The sequence below is a fragment of the Dermacentor andersoni genome, chromosome 11 (assembly GCF_023375885.2).
Source record: "Dermacentor andersoni chromosome 11, qqDerAnde1_hic_scaffold, whole genome shotgun sequence".
Classification (NCBI taxonomy): domain Eukaryota; kingdom Metazoa; phylum Arthropoda; class Arachnida; order Ixodida; family Ixodidae; genus Dermacentor; species Dermacentor andersoni.
In genome coordinates this window covers 122,397,196-122,420,622 of record NC_092824.1, presented here as the reverse complement: position 1 = coordinate 122,420,622, position 23,427 = coordinate 122,397,196, and the positions used below count along the sequence as shown (strand labels likewise).

Below are 23,427 nucleotides of genomic sequence, written 5' to 3'. Positions count from 1 at the left end.
GGAAAGCAGGGACAACAGAGGATAGCCTGTGCCTCCCATGCTGCAGTTGTTGATGGCTCTGAGGTATTACGGCGCTGGCACGTTACAGTCAGTCACCGGGGATATGGACCACATTCCTCAGTCAACAGTGTGCTGCGCAGTTGGAAAGATGACTCTGCTCATCGCACAGCACCGACGGGACATGCAGAACACACCAGCCCGCCCTCATATATGCTTATTTAATAAGTGCTCTTAACTATCCCAGCAGTCCCTTCGGCGCAAGAGAATGCTCGAGAACTGTTTTAGCGTGTAACACAGGTTTCATGTACAGGCGCCGACAAAAGTGGTATACTGCACGCAGCGGGAGCAGGAGCAGCGGCACACTGCATCGCGACGCCATCTACATTGACACGAGTCAAGCGACATGCCTGCAGAGAATTAAGGGCACCCATTGGCTGTCTCGATCCCAGATGCTGCCTGTAGATGGCGTTGCGATGCAGTTTGCCATTGCTCCGGCTCCCGCTGCATGGAGTATACCACTTTTGTCGGCGCCTGTACTTACGTGCAATCTTTGCGATAAGGCAACACACCTTGCGGAAAGTGTGATTACGAGCGTATTTTCTCATCTCCAATGATAACACATGCCATCCACATGACTTTCCACGTCTCATTCTTCTTGGTCAACGACGTGATGTCAGTTTTCTTACATTCTATAATATGCTTGTAGTCGTTCACGAGTGCGGTCGGCAGGCACTTTTCGTCTTCTGTGAAACGGGGTGCCGTCTTGCGTTGCAATGCATTCTCTTGGGGAGGAGAGCGTACATGAGCGCGACATTTAAGCGTCAAAGCCTGTTGACAGGACAACAAGTTCGTACCAAATGCGGCGCGCGGCCGTCGCACTTGTTTTCCTAACAGATGACACTTTTCTAGCAGACGACAAGCGCTGCCAAAGTGCAGTGTCTATCACTGTGCCACACTCTCCCTCTCGTTATTCTCAACAAAGCCTTCATGCAAAGTAGACTAATCGTTTGCATGTGTCATTTTATTTATTTATTTATTTATTTATTTTGTTTTTTATCGGGTGTTGTCACCCATATGGGTCGGGACATGCAGGGGACTCTATGGCGCTCGGTACTCCTTGTTCACAGCCCATGTTGCTGTTTTTTTCTTGTTTATGACTCCGGCCTAGCGTGTTCGAATAGTTTGGTCATTTCTTCAAAGGGTCACGTAGCCCGACCAGAAAAGGGCCGCCGCCTTTCTGCTGGAACGCCTATAGGCGAAAAGGGACGCGCGAGGTCCCTCAGAAACCGACCATATGCTTCGTCTCAGTCTCTTGCATCCGCTTGCTGGCCCAGACGGTGCACGAACGCCTTGCGGCAATCGAGAACAAAAGCAGATGAAAGACCACCATGCGAACCAATAATTTCGTTCGCTTTTCTATGGCCATTTCTACAAACGCGCAACAAGACCTTGAAGTTAAAAAGAAGCTAAAACCGAAATAAAGTGACTATAAAGGTTCTTAATTTGCACTCAAATACATTGCTGCCTAAAAGGAGCACAGACTTGAAGAAATGGTGAAACCTGCAACTCAAAAAGCGCGCCAAAATACCAAAACTCTCAAGACCACTCAAAATCACCAGTAACGGCGAGCTTCCCGGAAGCAACACTGCGCATCTCAGTGGCGGACTTGCCAGATGGAATAAATTTTCGCAAACTATACCTCAGCACCTATGCCCTGGTAGAAATTTGGAACGATACATACTTTTTTGCTGCACAAGGTGCTTTACGTTAATAAATTCATTGTTAAAGGGGGGGCCATGGCTTTGAAAATCAACTTCCTTATTTCTTCATGGATTTTGATGAAAATTGGCACAAATGTTTAGAATGCCTCCCAGATGCTTCCCTAAAAGTTTCAGAGTGATATCTTGAGAACATTTTATTCAATAAAATTGAGCAGAATTTTTCTTCCTCTAACTTTCTGGAGAACCTGGGGAACTTAAAAACCTGATAGAAGGCTTGTTAAGTATTGACTGCATAGCCAAGTGTGTGCTGAAGGTCGTGACATTCTTGCATTTTTTTTTTCGCAGCACAAATTTTTTGGAGTGCCACATTTTGTTACCTTCGCATCAAGTGCACTTTCGGGGTAGACAAATAGCCATATCGTAAACTTACAAAGGGTCAAGATAAGAAAGCGAGAATGTCACGACCTGCACTGCAGTCAAAGGAACGTGACAAAAAAAGCGGAGTCAAGATATGTTAAACGGTAACAACGAAATCAGCTCCAGAAACTGAGCAGAAAGGCAGAAAAAGAGTTTTGAACGGCTCTCAAGGTTTCACCTTCTCCTCAGTTCTTTCAAAGGCACCAAATTTGTAGTCTTTGGGGTGTTTTGTGATGTTCTTGTATACATGTGGCCTCTGGTCGGTGCGCTTCCCCCACCCCACCTTTTTTCTTTTTATAGGGCATTCCTTGCTGCTGCTGCTGCTGCTGCTGCTGCTGCTGCTGCTGCTGCTGCTGCTCTACAAAGAGCATGATGCCTAAGTTTCAAACCAAGTGACATGCAGAACTCTGTGTGGGCGTGAATATAGTTCCAGTGTACATTCAGGCAGCCTGTACCCGCAGACTGCCCGTTTGATGGCAATCTCCAGTACAATCAGTCAGACATTTTTTTTTTCTTTTGGTAGAATTTACCATGTTACTGAATAAAGGCTCCGAGTGCCAGCAGCCTCCCAAGTCAACTATTCTGGACAATGGCTGTAGAACTTGAGATCAGAGAACCAGTGATAGATTTGCAGCTCCTAAGTGCTTTGCAGAATTGTACTTTTGTATGATGCCTCGATCACTTCTGCAGCCAGGTGTCTGTGTCAGCCCAAGGGGCCTAGTGAACAGAGCGCATGATGAGGTTCTCTTTTGAAGGGGAGGTATGATACATATTGTTTCAAGCTAGCATGACAATATGATAATAGAGTGAACATGCAATATGCTTGGTTGCGGGTCCGAGGTGCCTAGTCGCGGGCTCGAGGAGTCGACACTCGATGTGCTTACTTGCGCAGTCCGAGGTGCCGATGCACAAAATGCTTAGGCGAGGGTGCGAGAAGTCCGCGCGTGATGCGCTTGATCGCAGAGTCTGAGACTACCTAGGCGCGAAATGCTGAGCCGCGTGTCCGAGGATTGCGTGCGCAATGTGCTTCGTCACAAATTCCAAAACACCGAGTACTGAAAGGTTTAGCTGCATGTCCGAGGATTCCGCGCGTGAATCTTGGTCGCGAAATCCGCGTCAACAATGCTCGGAAAGCTTAGCCACGAGTCTGAAACGTCCAGAAGCATAGGGATCGGCCACGCTACTGCGATGTCCGCGTAACACCCATTTTGATACGTCGAGATTACGGCGAGTGGAGGCCTCCAGACTCGCGAGGTGCGAAGAGCTGAGCAGACGACGCGAGCGCCGAACCAATGGCGAACCGCGCTGGAGTCACGTGGCGGGCGCGGCCAATCGCAGACTCCGGCAGGACCTTCAATCATTTGCTTTTTATGTGCTTGTTTCTGTACGGAGGAGATAGCGGAAGCGGCAAATTTGAAGATGGAGAAATGCGCTTTCTAACGAGACCAAGATGGCGGCACTCAATTGCGCCGTTCCGGAGATATTGTGGCTTGAAATACGCTCTTCTTTCTTGATTTCAGCGAGATTTTTCGCCCCCTTGGCTGATAAAACAAATTTTTTAGAGCACTTCTACATGGTTTATATGGATGATATTTAGGAATCAGATAGAAAAAGAGTTATAGAAACTGAAAACATGATTTTAAAAAAATCCATCTTTTTGGCCATTTTTCGCGATGCGAAACCCACGTCCCACCTCAACGCCGTTCGCCGATTCCCGGCGGCATGCATCACGCACACGTCAAGAACGCTCCCAACAAACGGTTTGCTCTTCTGGTTATGGTGCATCCACACGACGGACGAATTCCGTCTTTTTCGCGGCGGACGGAGCATCACGTGACTACGCGTCACGGATTTGTGCCGTCCGCGTGTCGTCCGCGTGTCGTCCGCGACACCCACGGACGGAAAATGCCGAGCTATTTTTCGCATCCGATTTTGGGGGTCGAATGCTGCGGATTTAGCCTAGCATGCTCTACAGTCTGGCAACAAGCGCTGCTGACACCATTCGTGTCCAATTCGGAAAAAACAACAGCCATTGCGGCCAACCGTCGTTTCCTTTTGATCTCAATTTTCATTCAGAGTGAAAAACACCGATGACAAAGTGTTTGTTACACCGATGGCGCCATCTAGAGTGAGTAGAAACAAGCAATCATGTTAACTTACGGCCACTGAGATCCGCCCGGGCCGCCGCAAAATCTTTGAGGCCATGTTCAGCCAATACAGCCACTCTAAGCCTACACGCCGAGAATCTGAGTATCGCTTTCGGAAACGGTGCCCACTCATCACGAATACATTGCTGTCGAAGCTTCTGGACACAAATTTAAACCAAATAAAATCCTCAGTTTGAAAGTTATGGGCCACACAGTGGACGACGACGACTTGACAGGTTCGAGGCGGACGGCAGTCGCTTCGGGCAGTGCCGCCATCTTTATTTTTCCGACGCGGTCGTCTGCTCAGTCCGTCCGTCGTCTGGTTGCGCTTCGCAGCCGGACGGGCGGCGGAATAAGCGTCCGCGGCACAGATTTGTGCGGAGCCGTCCGTCGTGTGGATACACCATTACCGTTCACGCAGGGCGAGCTCCACGCCGACGTGATATCACCACAGCACGCGCACGTGATAACTATCTTTATCGCAAAGCCATATTCTCGTTTGCATTTGCATACTGTGGCGCCACCGCCGCACACCTTGCACTTCACAAACAACATCAGTTCGTTGTTTGTGAAACTAACGATAGCGAAGCCTACCTCCGCGTCGTCGGGTGCGGCCGCAAAGTCGTCGCCGTGAGTGAGGGAATCCAACATCCGTTTTGTTGCTGGTGTTGAAGCAAGGACAAGTTTTTTGGGGGACATTCATTTCCCTCTGTAGCAAATCCGGACGTTGCAACATTGCAGTATCACGCAGAACGCGGCCGCCGTCCGTAACGATTTCACTCGTTGGTGAGCTGGCTAGGCCTACTTCGGCATCGTCCGCGGCTTCGGCATCAGTTGCAGTTAGCGGCGAGCTATTTTCAATCTTTTCCGAAGGAATAGAGCACTTCTGTAAGTTATAAGCTGATCGCTTCTTTTTGCCGAACTTGTGCCTCGTGGCAAACTTTCTCGGTGGATGGGACATAGTTGCGCACTTGTCACGGACCTACGACTGAGAAAAACGAGACGCGCCGTTGCGTCGCCTGCGGAGTGGAGCAGACGACGGGAACCTCGCGCAGCAAACCACAGCAAGTGTTTTTGGTCACGTGCGCTAGTCAAATCGGATTGTGCGATTGGACTTCTTTTTTCTCCCCGGATTTCAATGACACTGGCGAACCGACGGAGTCACTTTTGGCGGGAAATTAAAGAAGGAAGGCTCCTCTTTCCAAAAAGACCAAGATGGCTCCGGTCGCACGCCTAGAAAAAGAGCTACGCGCAGCGATAAAAAGGGCCCGTCTTTGCGCGGAATTCAGCTCACAGTGGTGTTATAAAATGATACTGCGGGCGAAATACTCTCCGGTGAGATCCGAAACTTGGTGAATAAAGGAATATTAGCTGTAGATATCGAAAATTGCATTTTTCAAAAAATTGATTTTTTTCAAGATTTTTTTCGCTGTAAAGAGCCATGTCCTCCTTTAAGGGGGGACACCCCACTTAAATTTTCTTTTTTACTTGTGGCCACAATTTGATAAAACTTCCATCACTTATGTATTTTGACATGCTGATTTCAAATATTCAGTTGGTTTTCCCATGCAACAAGTACTTTTCAAAATATAAGCAATTCATGTTTTTTTGTATGGACTAATTTGGAGGCAAGTTCTCTCTACAATGCTGGCTGTTAATGAAGGAGACTGGCACATCAAAATGATGTTGAATGATCAGAGGTTGCAGTGCTACAAGAATGAATGTTCTAAACTGATTTATGCCGAAGTTACAGCATGTCAAACTTTTGTAAGCAGAGTCATTAGTGTAACCCTGAAGAAATTATTACTTTTTCAAAATTTCTGTAATAATATTTGTTCACATTTTAGGCCTACTGCACTCCCATTTTGTCCACCTTTCTGACGAAAAAGGAATTATTGCAATAAGATGAGTAGAACCAGAGATATCGTCACTCCAAAACTACACTACCATCAAAAATGTCGTTTTGAGAAAACGAGAAAAAACATTTCAGGACATGTTCATGGTGATTACGGCAAATGCTTGAATACTAAATTGATCAAGGATGATACAGGGGTACAACCAGGCAAGAATGAAACTTTCGCTTCTTTAAGGGGGGACACTGTAATTCAAATAATGTTCATGATGTTTTCCATCAATATTCATGAAACTTTCCATTCTTGTTAAGACCTTTGTGCTGATTTCAAATATGTAATTATTTTTCCAATAGGCCATTTAGTTCTGAAGATAAATGAAATTCATTGTTCATAATTTGCAGAAATAGGGGGGGAAATGCGCTACGAAATTCGTATTGGCACATGCCTGGGTACTAGAAAACATAAGGAACATAATGGTAGGAATACTATTTTGATATATCAAATATTAGTAATTTTATAGCAATTCAATCTTTACTGTTCGAATTGTGGCTACCCTACTGTCTGATCTAAAGCAGAATTGAAAATTTTTAAAGCAGAAATTCCAAAATCTGACCCTACATCGTGTACAAGTGAAAAGTAGGTGTTTTGAGAAAACGAGAAAAAAGGAATACATTCACTTTTAATCAAAAGTACAGAAATAATTTTGCATTATATTGCAGTGAAAGTGGCTAAAAGCCACCAGGAATGTAGTCGCTCTGACCACGGCCACCCAAATGCGGCAAAAACATCGTTTAGCGCCGTTCGCCGATTCCCGGTGGCTTGCATCGCGCGCGCGGCAAGGTTGTTCACGCGGGTCGAGCTCCATGCAGACATATCGCCGCAACACGCGCACGTGATAACGATCTTTATGGCGAGGCCAGATTACCGTTCGCTTTTGCCTACTGCGACGCTGCCGCCGCACACCTTGCACTTGACGACATCAGTCCGTTCACGGAGTCCTACTGAGGAAAGCGAAGCCTGCCTCGGCGTCGACTGGCGCAGCTGCAACGCCGTCGTCGCGAGTGAGCAAATCCAACACCCGCGTTGTTGCTGGCGTTGACGCAAGAACTCGAAGTTTTTTTGAGCATTCATCTCCCTCTGCAACAAATCTGCACGTTGCAACATTGCAGTGTCACGCCGAACGCAGCCGCTGTCCGTAACGATTTCACTCATTTGTGAGCTGGCTAGGCCTACTTCGGCATCGTCCGCGGTTTCGGCATCATTTGCGGTTGGCGGCGAGCTACTCTCGATGCTTTTAGAAGGAATGGAGCGCTTTTGAAAGTTATAAGCTGATCGCTTCGTCTTTCTGCCGAACTTGTGCCTCGTGGCGAACTTTCCCGGTGGATCGGACATCCTTGGGCATGTGCCAACAAACCTACGAGACGCGCAGTCGCGTCGCCTGCGGAGTGGAGCAGACGATGGGAACCTCGCGCAGCCAACCACAGCACGCGATTTTGGTCACGTGCGCTAGTCAACGAATCGGATCGCGCGTTTGGGCTTTTTTTCCTCCCCGGATTTCAACATCACTGGCGTACCGACGGAGTCACTTTTGGCGGGAAATTAAAGAAGGAAGGCTCCTCTTTCCAACGAGACCAAGATGGCTGCGATCGCGCGCGTAGAAAAAGAGCTACGCGCCGCGATAGAAAAGGCTGTTTTTGCGCGGAATTCAGCTCACAGTGATGTTACAAATTGATATTGCGGACGAAATACTCTTCCCCGAGATTCGAAACTTGGTGAATTAAAGGAATATTAGCTGTAGATATCGAAAATTTCGTTTTCAAAAAATCGATTTTTTCGCGGTTTTTTTCGCCGCAAAGAGCCGTGTCCCCCCTTAAGGCTGTCAATCAGTCTGCTGATACCATGAGGGCTGAATAGTATGTCGGGCATAGTACGGTAATTAAATTCTGCAAAATCAGGCAGTTCATCACTGGGTTTGAGCGTAAGTACAGAAGAAGAGCGTCATTGAGTACATTACAGAAAATCAGGCAGTTTATCACTGGGTTTGAGGGTAAATACGGAAGAAAAAGTGTCATTGAGTACATTAGGGACCTCAGTTTCAGGAAGAGGGTTATTGTGATAGTCGCATAATGAGACAGCTTTATGGCGACCTGGCTTCGTTTTCCAGAATTGCTATGGATTATTCCGCAACATCATAGCTATTGTCATAGAAAAGAATTGTTGCTTGGCTTCTGCTGTAAAGCACTGAAATGTTTTCTCTGCCCCATGGTATCTTGCCCAAGCACATGCGTTTTTATTAATTTTTGGCTGCTCGAGAGTCTCTTCTTTTTGTTGTTCAGACGTTTAAAGTTTTTATTGAACGAAGGGGAGGATATGTGCTGTAACATAAATGGTTGGTATGTATTTAATTATTAAGTAACACATTTTGTTTTTAAACAATAGCTAGTATGTGCCGCTGTTGCCGCAGTATGCTCCACTGTTGAATGAAGGACTCACCAGCTTTGGTCACGGAGTATGTATGGGCCACAGAGTGTGTGGCAAGCGAGAGAACCCCTTCTCAATGCTCGCGAACTTAGTCAGACCAGTCCCCGATTTTTCATGTTAGCGCAAGGAGGGCAGGGATGAAAAGGCAGAACTTTGAGCTTTCGTACTGTACCAAAGTGGTGGCACTCGGCGGCAGAAAAGACGAGAGAAACCTACACAAACTTCGGTGTTTTAGCGTGATTTTGAGCTTCTTTCTCACCGTCTGTGCTGAAAAAAATAAATATTGAGGGCACTTACAGTGTACTTTTAGCTAAATCGTTTGGTACAATGATGATTAGGCATTAGATGCTGAAATGAGTGGTTTACCAAAAGCTATCTTCTTGGCGCTTTTCTGCGATCTGATCCTTGTTTCCCCCCTTAATAATTTAACTAAGCTGTGTTATGACAATATGTATGCACGGAACTCCTATAGTGTTAACAAATGTGAAATAATGCTACTGAAGTCATCTGTCTTCGTAACACAGGTTCATTTTTCTTTTACGCACTCTCAAAAGACCTGTCAAATGTGCCACGATAATCTTTCTAGAAATACAGATTTACTGATAAACAAAAAGAATGTCACGACGAAAATTTAACCTTTACACAACTGCAGGCTTTTTTGCGGCTACTCAACATTTCATAAAAGCAGTGCACTTATTCAACACAAATGAGAAGACAACATGCAAACCTAATGACATTACTCCTGCATAACAGAGCATCTTGAATGAGCAGGTGGCATACCTTGTCCTTAAAGTCCTCCATGTTGTTGAGAATGGCCCTCTGGTAGGTGGAGGTGCGAATGTAATCTTGCATCATGTTCTGCTGCTGCGACAGGTAGCCGTAAAACTGCAACCACAAGCACAAGCCAATTACCGCATACATACCAAGGATCACAACTGGCATGCAAGGATTCAAGAAACATTTAAAGTTTCAATCTACAATGGTAGCAAACAAAACATTTGAGACAGCTGCCCCACTTACAATGCATTTTTCAGCTTCTACCTGATAACAATAACGGAGTTCTCTCTGTAAAACTTCAGCATCCATGCCCGTTTTAACTTAGTATGGCCAGTCTAGAATAAAGTGCTTGTCTTTCTTTTTTTATTTATAGATACTGCGATCTGAAATCAGATCATAGCACGGTGGGTATACATAGAAATATACAAGCATGTAAACACATACAAATCCATAACATATGCAGGCATTTTCAGACATTGGTGAAGAATACATAACATACAAGAAAAAAAAAACATACAAGCAGATAACGCACACGAATTCATAACATTTGCAAGCATTTTTCAAACATTGATAAGGAATTCTGGGTAACAATATGAGAATTAAGATTATTCCAGTCTGTTATTGTCCTAGGAAAAAAAAGAATATTTGAAACAGTTATTCCGTGCGTTGATGGGGGTTATCGATAAAGCATGCCTTCCTCTCGTGTTATAACCTGATGAGTAAGTAAAGAACCTGGAAGTGTTAACCTTATAATGGTCGTTTACAAGTTGAAAGAGGAACTTTAATCGACAGATACGGTTGCGCACAGTCACCAGAGGTAATCCACTGCGCCTTACGAGCTCACCAACAGACGCGCGGCCGTATGAACTAAAAACAAACCTAACTACCTTGTGCTGTACACGTTCCAGTTTTTTAATATTGGTTAAAGTGAATGGGTCCCAAATAATTACGGCATATTCCAACAACGGACGAATGTAGGAATTGTACGCCAGTAAACGAACATCAGACGTAGATGATATCAGTGAGCGCCTCAAGAAAAACAGTTTACGCAAAGAATTCGCAACAACAGTATCCATGTGCTTCGTCCAGGAAAGCTCATTGGTTATCCATAGGCCCAAATATTTGTACTCTCTTACCTCTGATAGAGATACGTTGTCAACATTATATGCAACTTGAAGAGGTTCTTTCTTATGTGTGATTCTCATAAAAACAGTTTTTTCAAAATTAATAGACATTTGCCATTGTTCGCACCAAGCAGTGACCTTTGCCAGATCATTATTTAGACGCACCTGATCATCAACAGAAGATACCTTTTCATACAAAATACAGTCATCTGCGTAAAGTTTCACGGAAACTGAAAGTTCTGCGACTATGTCATTTATAAATAATAGAAATAAAAGTGGTCCCAAAACTGATCCCTGGGGGACTCCAGACGCAACCTGTGTATTGTTAGAAGAAGTATTGTTTAAGGTGACAAATTGGTGTCTGTTAGTAAGATAGGCTCTGATCCATGTAAGTATCTGCTCATTTTTTTATATAATACCCTAATTTATGGATTAATTTGTTATGTGATACCTTGTCAAATGCTTTACGAAAATCCATGAACACAATATCTGTTTGCTTCCCTTCATTAATTGCCTGTGCGAGATCGTGAACAGTCTCAACTAACTGAGTACATGTAGAAAACCTATGCCTGAAACCATGTTGGACATCTGTAAGTACCTTGTGCTCTTCTAAGAAACCTAATATATGTTTATGAATTATATGCTCTAAAATTTTGCATGATGTAGATGTAAGAGATACTGGTCGGTAATTGTCTATGTGTGTTTTTTTCCCGGATTTATGTAAAGGTTTGATTTCGGCCGTCCTCCAGTCATCCGGTAGGGAACCATCGCGTAAAGATCTGGTGAATACGACATACAGGTACTTAGCACACCATTCCGCATAACGCTTTAAAAACTCGTTTGGTATTTTATCTGGTCCTGGTGACTTTTTAGTATCAACGTTCAATAGCAAATTAAAAACGACGCTTTCAGAAATGACGTCAGATATAGGAAGCGATATAGAAAAGTTGGGAAGGGAACCATTATCTTTGGTAAATACCGACTGGGAGACTTTGTTAAAAGCAGAACAAATGACAGTCTCATCACTTACACATTTGCCGTCTATCATGAACCCACTGGTAGAAGAAGATTTAGGTGTGATTTGGCGCCAGAATCTCTCGGGAGATGTTTCTGCTATCTTTAACATTGCGTTATTACTCATGCGCTGACTGCACCATCAACCATACCTATTCTGCAATACATAAAATGCGCATTGGCTGCACAGAGCATAACCTGCATCTGCACCGATATCTGCCTTACGCGGCTTCATTGTGCCAATTTTACGTACTGCTTATCAAGGTACCCCGTGCCATCTTGGCTATAGTGGCACTAGGCAAAGGACAAAGAAGGGTCATTCTCTGCCGTGTGTCCCAGACATGTCGCTCAAACATTCTTCTTCTTTTAATCACGGCAATTTATGTCATACGCATTCTCTCTTTCCGAAATATCTTAGCAGGAAAAGATGTTATGCACTAATGAATTTATTCTCGCAGTGTTTAGAATGTTTGTTGGTGTGCATTAAGCACCACTAAAAGAAAAAGTATGAAAGTTATTCCAGTGTGTAGCACTGCACATTCTTTCTGTAAAACCTATAAAAAATTTATCTTCAATATATAGCGGTTTACTGGCAACTAAACTTACCATTTTTATAAGCAAAGTAATGACTAATCTGTTTATTCTAATTACTGAGATTTCATTAAAACAAACTCTAATCCAACATGTATGTATCATTGTTACATTCAATATTTGTTTTAAGCATATGTTTGTTACATGCTAAATTCAGCGATAAACATGTTAGGACTAATCCTTTTGCATCAAACACACTAAATCTTCGATAAAATGAAGCGAAAGGGACAGCAAAAAAATTTTGTACAAGTGGAAATTCGATAAAAAAGGACTACTCCATAACAACTAAAAAGCAGAACTGAAATAACACAACTCTGCGGAAGTCCGATACGGTTGTCAGGCGACACATTTTCGAGTCAGATCGGGATCGAATTTCTCAGTCGTGATTGGCTCCTTTGGGCAAGCTGCGGGAGGGAGCCAGTGGGGTCTTGGTTCAATTGACTTTGGGCACGCAAGGCCCGTGGAAGGCGACGCGAAGTAAGATTTGTCTGTTCCACTGCATTCTGCTCTCAAAGTGCCTTGGCCACCGTGTCATAGAGGTGCAGGTTCCGAGTCACTATGAAGCAACTCATAAGGAGTGAGCAAAAGTCGCTTGCTCAAATACTGAATATGTAAGTCGCCCGAATAAAACTAAAGGTAGCAAAATTCTTTTACCTTGCCACCCAAGCCAGAGAGCAAAGGCAGGTGAAGAGCTCCCTGGTTTATCTGTGGCTCCCTGTTGGGTGGAGCGGACTCGCGTTTTTTTTTGCGGACTGCCGTTTCCGCAAAAACAACCGCACGAGCATTCATGCGCTGCCCACCATGCCTTTTGTTTTCATGGTCTTTTGCTTCAGCTTGTGCCAGTGCCATGACAGTTGCTCTTCATCACATAGTTTATACACTAAGCTTAGGTGCTGAGCACAGCCGTGAGTATGCACCCCCTTGCTGCTTATAAGGCGCAGGCACAGGCAGCACACAATGGCTCACCTAGCGCCAGAGAGCGCCACTCGGTGCAAAAGGCACCTAGCGCTGCTATGGGTGCACATGCACCCCTTCACAATTCACTTCAAGTGGAGCTGTTTATCGGGGTGCTCCCGAGTAATCTGATCATAAATTTAAAGTAATCTGACTTAAATATGTTCTGGTCAAGACTCAGAGAAATTTTGAATAAAGCAACAACTCGAGTAAAGCGACTTCATTATATTTATTATTATTATCATCATCATCAACAACCTATTTCATGCCCACTGCAGGATGATGGCCGCTCCCTGCGATCTCCAATTAGCCCTCTCCTGTGCCAACTCCTTCTAACTAGCACTCTCACCTGGTCTTCTGCCGTCCTCCACTGCGCTTCCCTTCTTTTGGTACCCATTCTGCCACCCTAATGGTCCAACGGTTATCTAATCTACGCATTACATAACCTGCCCAGTGCCATAACCCGCTATCGATGATGTCAACTTCAAATTTTACCACGCTGGCAGCGCTTTTGGACAGCTAGTGCTATCCAGCGCCTAAAAGGTAAACTATTTTTCTAGTTGCACTTTTGCTTTGCAGGGGGGGATTTTTAAAGCGCCTTTCAGTCAAGTGTAACGAGCACATGGGGGAAGGAAAAAAAGAGGAGGGAGCATTGCGCAATGCGATTGAAGCCAAACCTGTCGGCTCAACAAATGATCGCACGTCTATGTGCGCAGTTGGTTTTAGTGTTCCCGCTCCACAGGCAGAGCCAGGGCAGACACTCAAATGCACACCGAATAAAAACTACTGGCATAGCTACTGGGAAGCAAACATCTCAGCGAACCACAATTCTTGCTTCGTGATCTCGACGCACGATGTCACATGTGGGACCACCACTGAGCAAATGTATGGGCTTCACGGAGCGTTTGCTTGCCAAGGCTGGCAGCGTGAAGTAATGCCCTTGCCTAACTTTTTCCTTCCTTCATGGATGAGCACTCGTAGCTTCTGATATGGTGTCAATGTCGCACGCAGCTGCCGTTGGAAAACGGCTAATTTTGATGGATTTCGACGAGTCGTCAACAAAATTTTTTAGCAGCACAGGCTCGAGAGAAGATTTTGATTCATCAGACTTCAACAGACGGTGAAAGTGCATCAAATAGCCCAGTAACGTCAACAGCTTTCCATGGGCAAGTTTCGTTTTATAGACCTTTGCACCGGAAGCCTCAAACCAGAGCGACAGTGATGAGGACGACACGGAAAGCGACTGCACAAGGGCGATGCAGGCCCGACAGTGGCAGAAGCTGCACATTACGTCAGCCTCATGAATGCAATCGTCTCAACGGGAACAGGGGCGCAATAATGTAACTATTCCAACTGAAAGGTATTCCGAACTCCGGCACCCGGCAATGAAAAAGGCGCCCCGGGACTTCTGCAGCACTACTGCGAGCGTGCACGGAGAATACGTAACGCCAACGAGGAATCTGCCGTGCGAGTGTTTGCCGAGAAGAGGGGGCTGGCCAAAAAGCTGGCACGCAGCTTCAGTAAGTTTGAGGCCGCTGTCATCGTGCTAGGCCACCACGGCATCAAACAAAAATAAAACTTTTGTCGCGCGAAGTGAATAAATACTGCATGTTTTTTCCCCTTTCATCGCACTCTCTCCAAGTTCAGTTTTCGACAGGTAAGTGGGCGATCTCATGCTATTTCGGTTAAACAGTACTACCGTTCAGTACGTACTTTTTCCGAGCTCCGGCCAACTACGGTTTAACGAGGTTTCACTGTAATAAATAATTTTTTAAAGAATTGTTAATAAATGGTAGCTTGCAAATTATGCCATTAGAAGGCACATATCTTTTTCTACAAATTGATACGATACGTTCTAATATCAAGCATTTACAATAGCATTAAAAATATTTTTGCTGGATTACCCAAGAACTGCCTTTTTTTTCTCACAGATAGAGAAGTGTTAAAGCGTCTTCACCAAGGTGGTCAACCTTCTGCTTGCAACATTGCAGTAGCCAAGAGATGGAAGACGCTGAGGTTAGCAGGGGTGGTGGCACCAGTCTATGTAGAGATATATTTCAATTTATAGGCCGAGGTCCACCATCTTGGTAAAGCCGGATAAGATGTGTAGGGAAGTGCACCTGTGGAATATATTCCCTATTTTCTACAATGATCATGATGATGATGATGATGATTGGGTTTTATGGCATAAGGGACACTTCTGGCCGAGAGTGCCAAAGGTTGTGAGGGTAGTGCTATGCTCGAAGTCCCCTAGCTACAGACACACTGTAAAACCAGGTGGCTCTGTTTGACATTTGCAACACTGGGCAGGTGCACATCATGACAACTTGCACGGCACTGCACTGTCAAGAAAGGGTGCCAACCTGGAAATATTGGGTGGCCGAGGCTTCGTCAGTCCTTTGCCGAAAGGTGGAGTTGCTCTGGCCCGTCTTGAAGGCATCCACTATCCGATGGAACCGAAGTAACTCTGCGCACAGTCCACATAGCAAATACCATTGGCTTGGTATGGGCCCTCAGATGAAAACCGAGTTTGTGCAGAGCAAATAGACAGGACATATAGGAACACAAAGAAAACTATCAACACTCCTATATATACAGACATGATCAAACAACAAATAAACATCAGATATGGCCATTCGGAAACTGCAATTGTTTATCAGTAATATTTACTAGTGGTGCTCATGCAGCTTACCTAATAGTGGACTGCTTTTCTTGTGTTTTGTTTTTGCATGCCTTAAAAAGGTAGTGTTATGTAAGTACGATGTAAGCCCCAATCACCAGAAATTTTTCGGCCATGCTAGTGCACTCTCACATTGAAGTAGCGCCCTGTCTGGCCAATATAATACATCCATCTACAACTTAGCGAAATCTTGTATACCACAATGTGCAATCAGTAAGTCTAGTGTGCGGTTTTTGTATACGATTCTTGTTTTGCTTGGCTAGAAAAGCACATATTTATGTTAACTTAAATGAAACAGAGAAAATAACTAGCATTGTACGTGTTCGCTACCTTTGTAAGATTGCGGTTATAAATCAGTGAAGAGTACTAGTGAAGCGATCTTGGCAAAGCTGGAAGGCTGGTAATATTACAATTTTCTCATTAACCCCCTTCAGTGTCAGGTTTCTTTTCTTGGGTGTTATCAGACAAGCACAACAGTTTATTCTTGGTTATGCAGAAGGGAAAAAAATGACACAGACAATGGCAAATGCACTCTATGCACGGTCTTCAAATTCTTATCTTCCATTTCCTGTCTCCTACCTAGTTTCATTCTGATGTGCATGCTTTCGCGATAACACCACTGGGTCAGGGTCAGAGTCCGACACGGTCGCAGTTGCCTCTTCCTCAGACGACAAGCTATCATCTGACGAGTTCGGCCAGCTCACATTCGGAGTTAGTATAACCGCCGCTTCAATCAACAGTTGAAGGCCCTGAGCAAGCAGCCATGCTCAACGAAGGAGTGCTTTTGTTTAATCGCACTCAACCAGACAAAGCAAACAGGAGAGCAACAAATAATAGGGATACAACAGAAGGCAGCATCATTTTGAAGAAAGCAAACCAATGAAAGGAGCAACCTAGGAGCAACCTCATCGCTGGAAAAGAGGTGTGCGATAGTGAAGACAATGCGAGACAAAGAAAAAATATACATATATATACAGTAAAACCCTGTTAAACCGTACCCGCTTAAACAGTAGTTTCGTTTTAAAAGTAGTAAAGTCAAGTCCCCGACTCAACAGCCATTGAACATAATGTGTTTTGTATCTGCATAAACTGTACCAGCTTATTGCGTACGTATGATTTGCCACTTAGTGTTTTCACTTTTCATCGCGCAAACACGACGGTGCGTCATCTCACTCGGGCAGAACAACGGCCTCGAAGCACCCTGTGCGTTTGCGCGTGAAGCCACATCAACATCATTTGGGTGCAGTGCCAGAGCGTTGCGGCATTGTGCAAGCAAGGGCTCGCGTCATGCCGAAGCACGGATAAAAAAGACAGAGGGTGCTCAGCATAGAAGAAAAATTAGACATCCTTTGTGCTATCGAACATGACACAAAGTCGGCGCTTGCACGTGACAGAGGTCTACTGTTGACTATGGTGTGTGGCATTTGGAGTGTGAAGAAGTTGCTCGACAGTGCTGCTGCAACCGTGGAGATGCCATGTCGACTAAGAGCTTTGACTTTTCACCATCGTTGCCTCTGTTGTTGCCGAAGTGTCATCTAATGACAGTGATTAGCACAACACTGAAAGCAACAGCACGGGCGATGCAGGCCCGACAGTGGCCGAAGCTGCATGTTACGTCAGCCTCGTGAATGCAATTGTCGCGACAAGAACAGCACCCCACAATGAAAAAGGCGCCCCGCGACTCCTGCAGCGCTACCGCACCCATGCACGAATCTGCCACGCGAGTGTCTGCCGAGAAGACGGGGGCCGGCTAAAAAGCTGGCTCACAGCTTCAGTTGTTCGAGGCCGCTGTCATCACTGCTAGGCCGCCGCGGCGTCAAACGAAAATAAATCTTTTGTCGTGCGAAGTGAATAAATACTACATGTCTTTTTCCCCTTTCATTGCACTCTCTCTGAGTTCTGTTTTTGACAGGTAAGTGGACGATCTCATGCTATTTCGGGTAAGCAGTACTACAGTTTAGTACGTACCTTTTTCGCGCTCAGCCAACTACGGTTTAACGAGGTTTCACTGTATCTTCTACAATTGTACAACAAATAATGGAAACATGCAAGAGTGGTAGCCTTACGCGACAGCATGAATATTTGAATGAAGAATCGCTGCCGTAGTGACGTACAATGTCCAGGAGTCATCCCTCCCTTCTGTAGATGTACGCGCTCTGCACAGCCCAACCAGGCCCATGAAGGGGCACACTCCACAGCTGCTTACTGGATAGAGTGGATTATGTACAGGTATGTCAGTGACAAGGTGTGACATAAATCTGGAAATGTACCAGTAGGTCAGCGTCACTGAAAGGGTTCGTATCCTTAAAACTCCACCTAAGCAGACAACATGAACACCTGGTTGTTATCTAGTCACATGCCTGTGTGTCCATACTGTTCATTTTCCCCCTATACATTCCTTCTTCAAAACTGGGATGGCCTTCCTGCTGCAACTGATCACTAAGGGTATAGTTAATGACGTGTATAGTTCGGAATATTGTGGGGATGCGCAACTCTGTTGGAATATTGTGGGATGCGCGACACTGTTTCAAATTTTGGTGGGACCAGGGGGGGTTCAAACTTTCATACAGTGTTCGATGACTCCTTTTGCAGAGACCTTGCAGTAGCAGGCTTTGCTCACTTCAAAAATTTGTTCGAGTAGCTTTGCTCAAAACATGGTCCAGACTGACGGCCCTTCACTAGCAGCAGGTGTTGGAGGGTTGTGCTGTACATTGAGGAGCGGAATTCAGTCCTAGCTTATCGCGCCGTGCTAAAATCCTCTCACACTCTGCCTTGCTATGTGGTATCACGAGTAAATCGAGCATCACCTGAGCAACTCATGTGAAACATGTTTTCCATCAGTGTTTTTCATTTTTCCAACCATAGACAACGCACGTCCCACCTTTCTTCATTCAGAATGTGCTCTTGAAGACTGTACGCCTGTAGTGAGGCAAACTCAGCTTCGAGAGCATCTAACACATCTTCAGCTGATTCATTTGAATCTTGGGGCAGCAGCTGAGGGAAACTGAATAAAAAAACGAAGAATCAAGAGCAATGCCTGCGAAATAAATTTAAGGTTGGCTACCTCCGCATTCTTCCGAGTTGCATTTCAGAGTTGCGTCGACATCTATACCACTTCGCCTCGTCGCATTCCGGAAAAATTTTCCGTAGAAGAAGCCCAACATGGTCGCTGACACTAAGCTCTAGGTTGTGTTCGACGAGGAATCCCGTAAACAGGCACTCCACATGTATGACACTGTCGTCGCAGTTGTTCCGAAGAAAGTTCAATATGATGTCTTGCTGCGCAGCGGTGCACCGTGGAAACATGCAGTTTCAAGTTGTCCTTGCCACAGTGTGCTGACATCGCAACCACACGTACAAAATGCATAAGGTTCTCATTTTCTTGATGTCATTTTAAAAGCATGGAAATTCAGAAGTATAAGATCGCAAAAACTTCTGCAAATACCTTTTCTTGGGCTTTGATAGCGCCATGGCATCAAGCACACGAGGATTGTAACTTTACACGGTGCACCGCGTGCACACGGCCTAGCCAACACTAATCATACACACAAGGAGCAACGCCTTGCAAGCAGCAGCAACAAGATGTGCCATCGAGGAAGGCCTGCATGTAATGCAAGAGCTACATTGGCTCTGGCTTTTGTCGGCTTACTAGGCACCGTAGTCGCTTAGTCGATGATACCGATGGTGCTAGTGCGGCCGTTGTTGGCGATGCTGACGATTACGATGTGGCTTTAGATTTCGCAGCGCCAGTTTCGCAAAAACCATTATTGTGCGTACAGAGACCACTTTTCGGGAGATATAAGACAGTGATCGTACAATTGGAAAGTTCAATCAAAAATCGGGAGTCTCCCGGGCGAATCGGGAGGGTTGGCAGGTATGCACAATGCATGTGGCTCATAGCTCGGTTCTAGTATCCTGTGCCGATTATTTACACATTCACAAGAAGAAGATTGCCAAGAAAAAAATTTTCATTGCGTAAACATTTCGCATGTTGCCTCCCTGCGGAAACTACTGCTAGAAAATAAGGTCTGCCAGCACTGCTTTACGCACCTCAAAGAAATCCTGTCTTCATCTAATGACACCTGAAATGAAGCTGACGAGGCATTCCTTTAGGAAGAAGTGATTGACAACTGGAACAGGCACATTCACATTTCTTCTGATATTTCACCATTGAAGCCACCATCTTGCATTCACAAATGCAGCAGACAAAAAACAGGCAGAGATTGAAAGCGTGGTGGTGACGAAGATACATTCAACTTTTGCATACGGAAGGATCAGTACACCTGAACTGTCTGTAACAAAGTGTCAGGCATGTATAGGCTAGTTAAATAGCTTGAAGCAAGCGTAAGTAGCCTCAAGGTCCTATCGAGAGCACCTCCGTCTCTTGACCGTCGTGCCACCGAAGTTGAAGAAAACACATTCAAGAGGCAATCCCAACTGTCAACACATACGTGCTCAGAAAGGCCTGAAATTGGCACGAAAAGCATGGAATGTGGTCAGATTTTGATCTGTACATGAGGTCAAGATTAAGCCCATCGAATGTACAAGCTACGCTCGACTACTTCAAGGACAAACTTGGTTGCTCTTGGAAGAGCCTGAACAAGAAGGACATTGTGTCAGTCATCACGAACGGCAAAAGAGAGTACATCTCAAGGTGGTTTACGACACGTTCTATCCCCGACATGTTTCAGATGTTCAAAGCACCTCACCCTGAAAGTGCCATCACCCTGTCAAAGTTTTACAGCCTGCGTCCAAAATGGGTGCTGCTCGCACCACAAGAGGTTTGCATTAGCATTTATTGCGCTAATGCCAACCTTTGTGTCTCCAAGCTTGAGATCATAACTGGCATGGAAATCTCATTGGAAGGATGCATAGTTGGGGTGTCTACCAAGTTGACATTTCCAAATTCACTGAATTTTCCAGGTTGTCCCCAAGTGCCTTTGCAAAATTTCCTGAGTGACACAGAACTTTGTTTTAAGTCATGATGGGCTGACACCATGTCGCCCCATGCTGTCACTCCCTAGTAAGCTTGTTTAAAAAAAATACTTAATCATGTATAGCAACTTAATCCAGTTTGAATAGTAAGTAGTAGTGTTTATTTTATTCATAAAGAAAAAAGAAGCAAGGGGTTAGTAAAATGGACAGCGAATAAAATATCTTCGAAAGAAATGGTAAAACCGATTGCAAATCGAGTTGAACATTCTTAAATATGAATAAAAAGGAGATGCATACAGAAGCAAATCTTTTAGAATATGAGCTGTTTCTAGCTCATAAATACGAGGCCCAAACATTGTCACAAGTGAGATTCTCTCAACAACCTCAACTGTCCTGACATACTCTTAAGCCCGCACACATCTCAGTGTTGCCTTTCCCTGCTTTGAAGAGTTTATTATGGCTTGGATGAGGGACACTGTTTTTTTTTAGCTCAAGCTCCTTCAAAGAAGCAGCAGCACACTTCCTTTCCCGTTCATTCATTGCGTCAGTCCTTTCTGTTCTTGTCCTCCTCCCGGTGCATGTTCGTCCCATGGACCATTTGTTTAGTGCAGGGTGTCTACCAAGTTGACATTTCCAAATTCCCTGAGTTTTCCAGGTTTTCCCTGAGTGCCTTTGCACATTTCCCTGAGTGATGCAGAACTATGTTTTATGTCAAGGCGGGCTGAAAACATATCGCCTGATTCTGTCACTCTCGAGTAAGCACATGAAAAAAATAAAAAAGCAACTTAATCCAATTTGAATACTAAGGAGTAGTGTTTATTCAAAAAGAGAATAGAAGGCAGGGGTTAGTAAAATGCACAGCAAATAAAGTGTCTTCGAAAAAAATTGCAAATGAAGTTGGACATTCACAAACACGAATAAAAAGGAGATGCACATAGAAGCAAATATATTCGAATATGAGCTATTTCTATCAATTTTCCATTACTTCTTAATTCGTATTTGTTGTCAAATGTGGTACTGGAACCAACTCGCATTTCAGCAACCAGCGCCACGTTATTGGACCTTTTTATTACAAATTTACCACGTGAAAGCCTCTTTTCTGGGACAATTAACATTACACTTAGTGATCATTTGCCGATATATCTTGTTATTGATAAGTGCCACATTGAATCAAAGCCAACCTATAAATTTCGATGCCAGAACATAACTGAAAACTCTCTTTCGCAGTTTCGAGACGAAATCTCCAGAACTAGTTGGGAAACAGTGCTCTCGTGCTCATCAGCAAACGCCGCATATGACAATTTTATGGAGATAATTTCCCGTATCTACAAGCGATATTTTCCCTATAAAGAAATAAAGAAGTCGAAACGTTCACGAAACCATGGGTCACAAAGAAGCTGTTAAAAATGATTAATAAGAAAAATGGCATGTATCAACTATTCTTGAAAAATCGCAATCCAGACACATTGGATTCGTTTAGGAAGTATAGAAATAATTTAACTAAACTTATGAAAATAGCGAAGCGCAACTATTATTCCTGCATGTTCGAGTGTGTTGCAGGGGTTAAGGAGATGTGGAGCAAATTAAATTCAATTACCACATTACATAAAGCTAATTTTACTGTAGAAGAGATAACTGAGGGGGATCGAACATACAGGGGCAAAGCGTTGGCTGAGAAATTTAATGATCACCTTACTTCGTCGGTAGACAGCGTCAGTGACACCACTGCACTACATTACATGTCCGCCCCACAAATAGCTTCGTCGGTTTATCTTTCCCCAACAGATGAATATGAGGTTATGTGCGTTTTCAAAAAACTCAAGAAAAGTAAATCGGAAGATATTGACGGTTTGAAGAACGCTCCAATCTGTTTTGTTATAGATATATTAGTCGTCCCTTTAACATACATTTATAACCTCATTTTAGGCACAGGTATTTTCCCACAACGTATGAAGCATGCAAAAGTTACAGTACTGTTTAAGGGGGGAGACAAAAATGATTAAAAAAACTATAGGCCCATATCCGTTCTACCATTGTTTTCAAAGCCCATAGAAAAACTAATATTCTTGAGATTATCGAATTTCCTTACAAAACACTCTGTAATTACGCCGGCTCAGTACGGTTTTAGGTCAGGGCTGTCGACAGAGGTAGCATTGCTACGACAAAAGGAAATTATATTAGGCACTATAGAGGACAGGAAACTTACACTAGGTATATTTGTTGACTTCTCTAAAGCCTTTGACCAGATCAATCACAATACCCTTTTACAAAAATTACTCTATTACGGCATCCGAGGCACTGCACTGAATTTAATTGCCAGTTATTTGAGCAATAGGCTACAGTGTGTAAGTATAAACACAGAACAATCGTCCTTGCAAAAAGTTGCTCAAGGTGTACCTCAAGGTAGTATATAGGGGCCACTACTTTTCCTTACTTATATCAACGACAATACAAACATAAACCAGACAATCCAATATGTCATATATGCGGATGACACTTCCTTGTTTTTCACAGGTGTAGACGCAAATGACATTATTTCAGCAGCAAACACTAGGTGACTTGTATGCGTGGTCGACCGTAAACTCCTTACAAATCAACTGCTTAAAAAATTACCGACGATTACGTTACTTCCTAATGCGAAATTTGAGCGCAGCAAATAAGCTGTTTCACCTTTTCGATAGATTGAGGCAAAGAAATCGAGCAACACATGTATGCGCTATCACAGAATTTTTT

General features: G+C 44.3%; 1 protein-coding gene across 6 annotated transcripts in view; it reads right to left on the bottom strand.

Annotated features, from left to right (window-relative positions):
• Art4 (arginine methyltransferase 4) overlaps window positions 1-23,427 on the bottom strand; it is a 178,020-nt gene that overhangs the window by 127,782 nt on the left and 26,811 nt on the right. For all 6 annotated transcript variants that reach the window (XM_055075537.2, XM_055075536.2, XM_055075538.2 and 3 more), the window contains exons 3-4: window positions 15,443-15,546; window positions 9,400-9,504 (exon numbers count right to left, since the gene is read on the bottom strand). In XM_055075537.2, coding sequence (XP_054931512.1) covers window positions 9,400-9,504; window positions 15,443-15,546 — 209 coding nt within the window. The remainder of the gene's footprint in view (window positions 1-9,399; window positions 9,505-15,442; window positions 15,547-23,427) is intronic.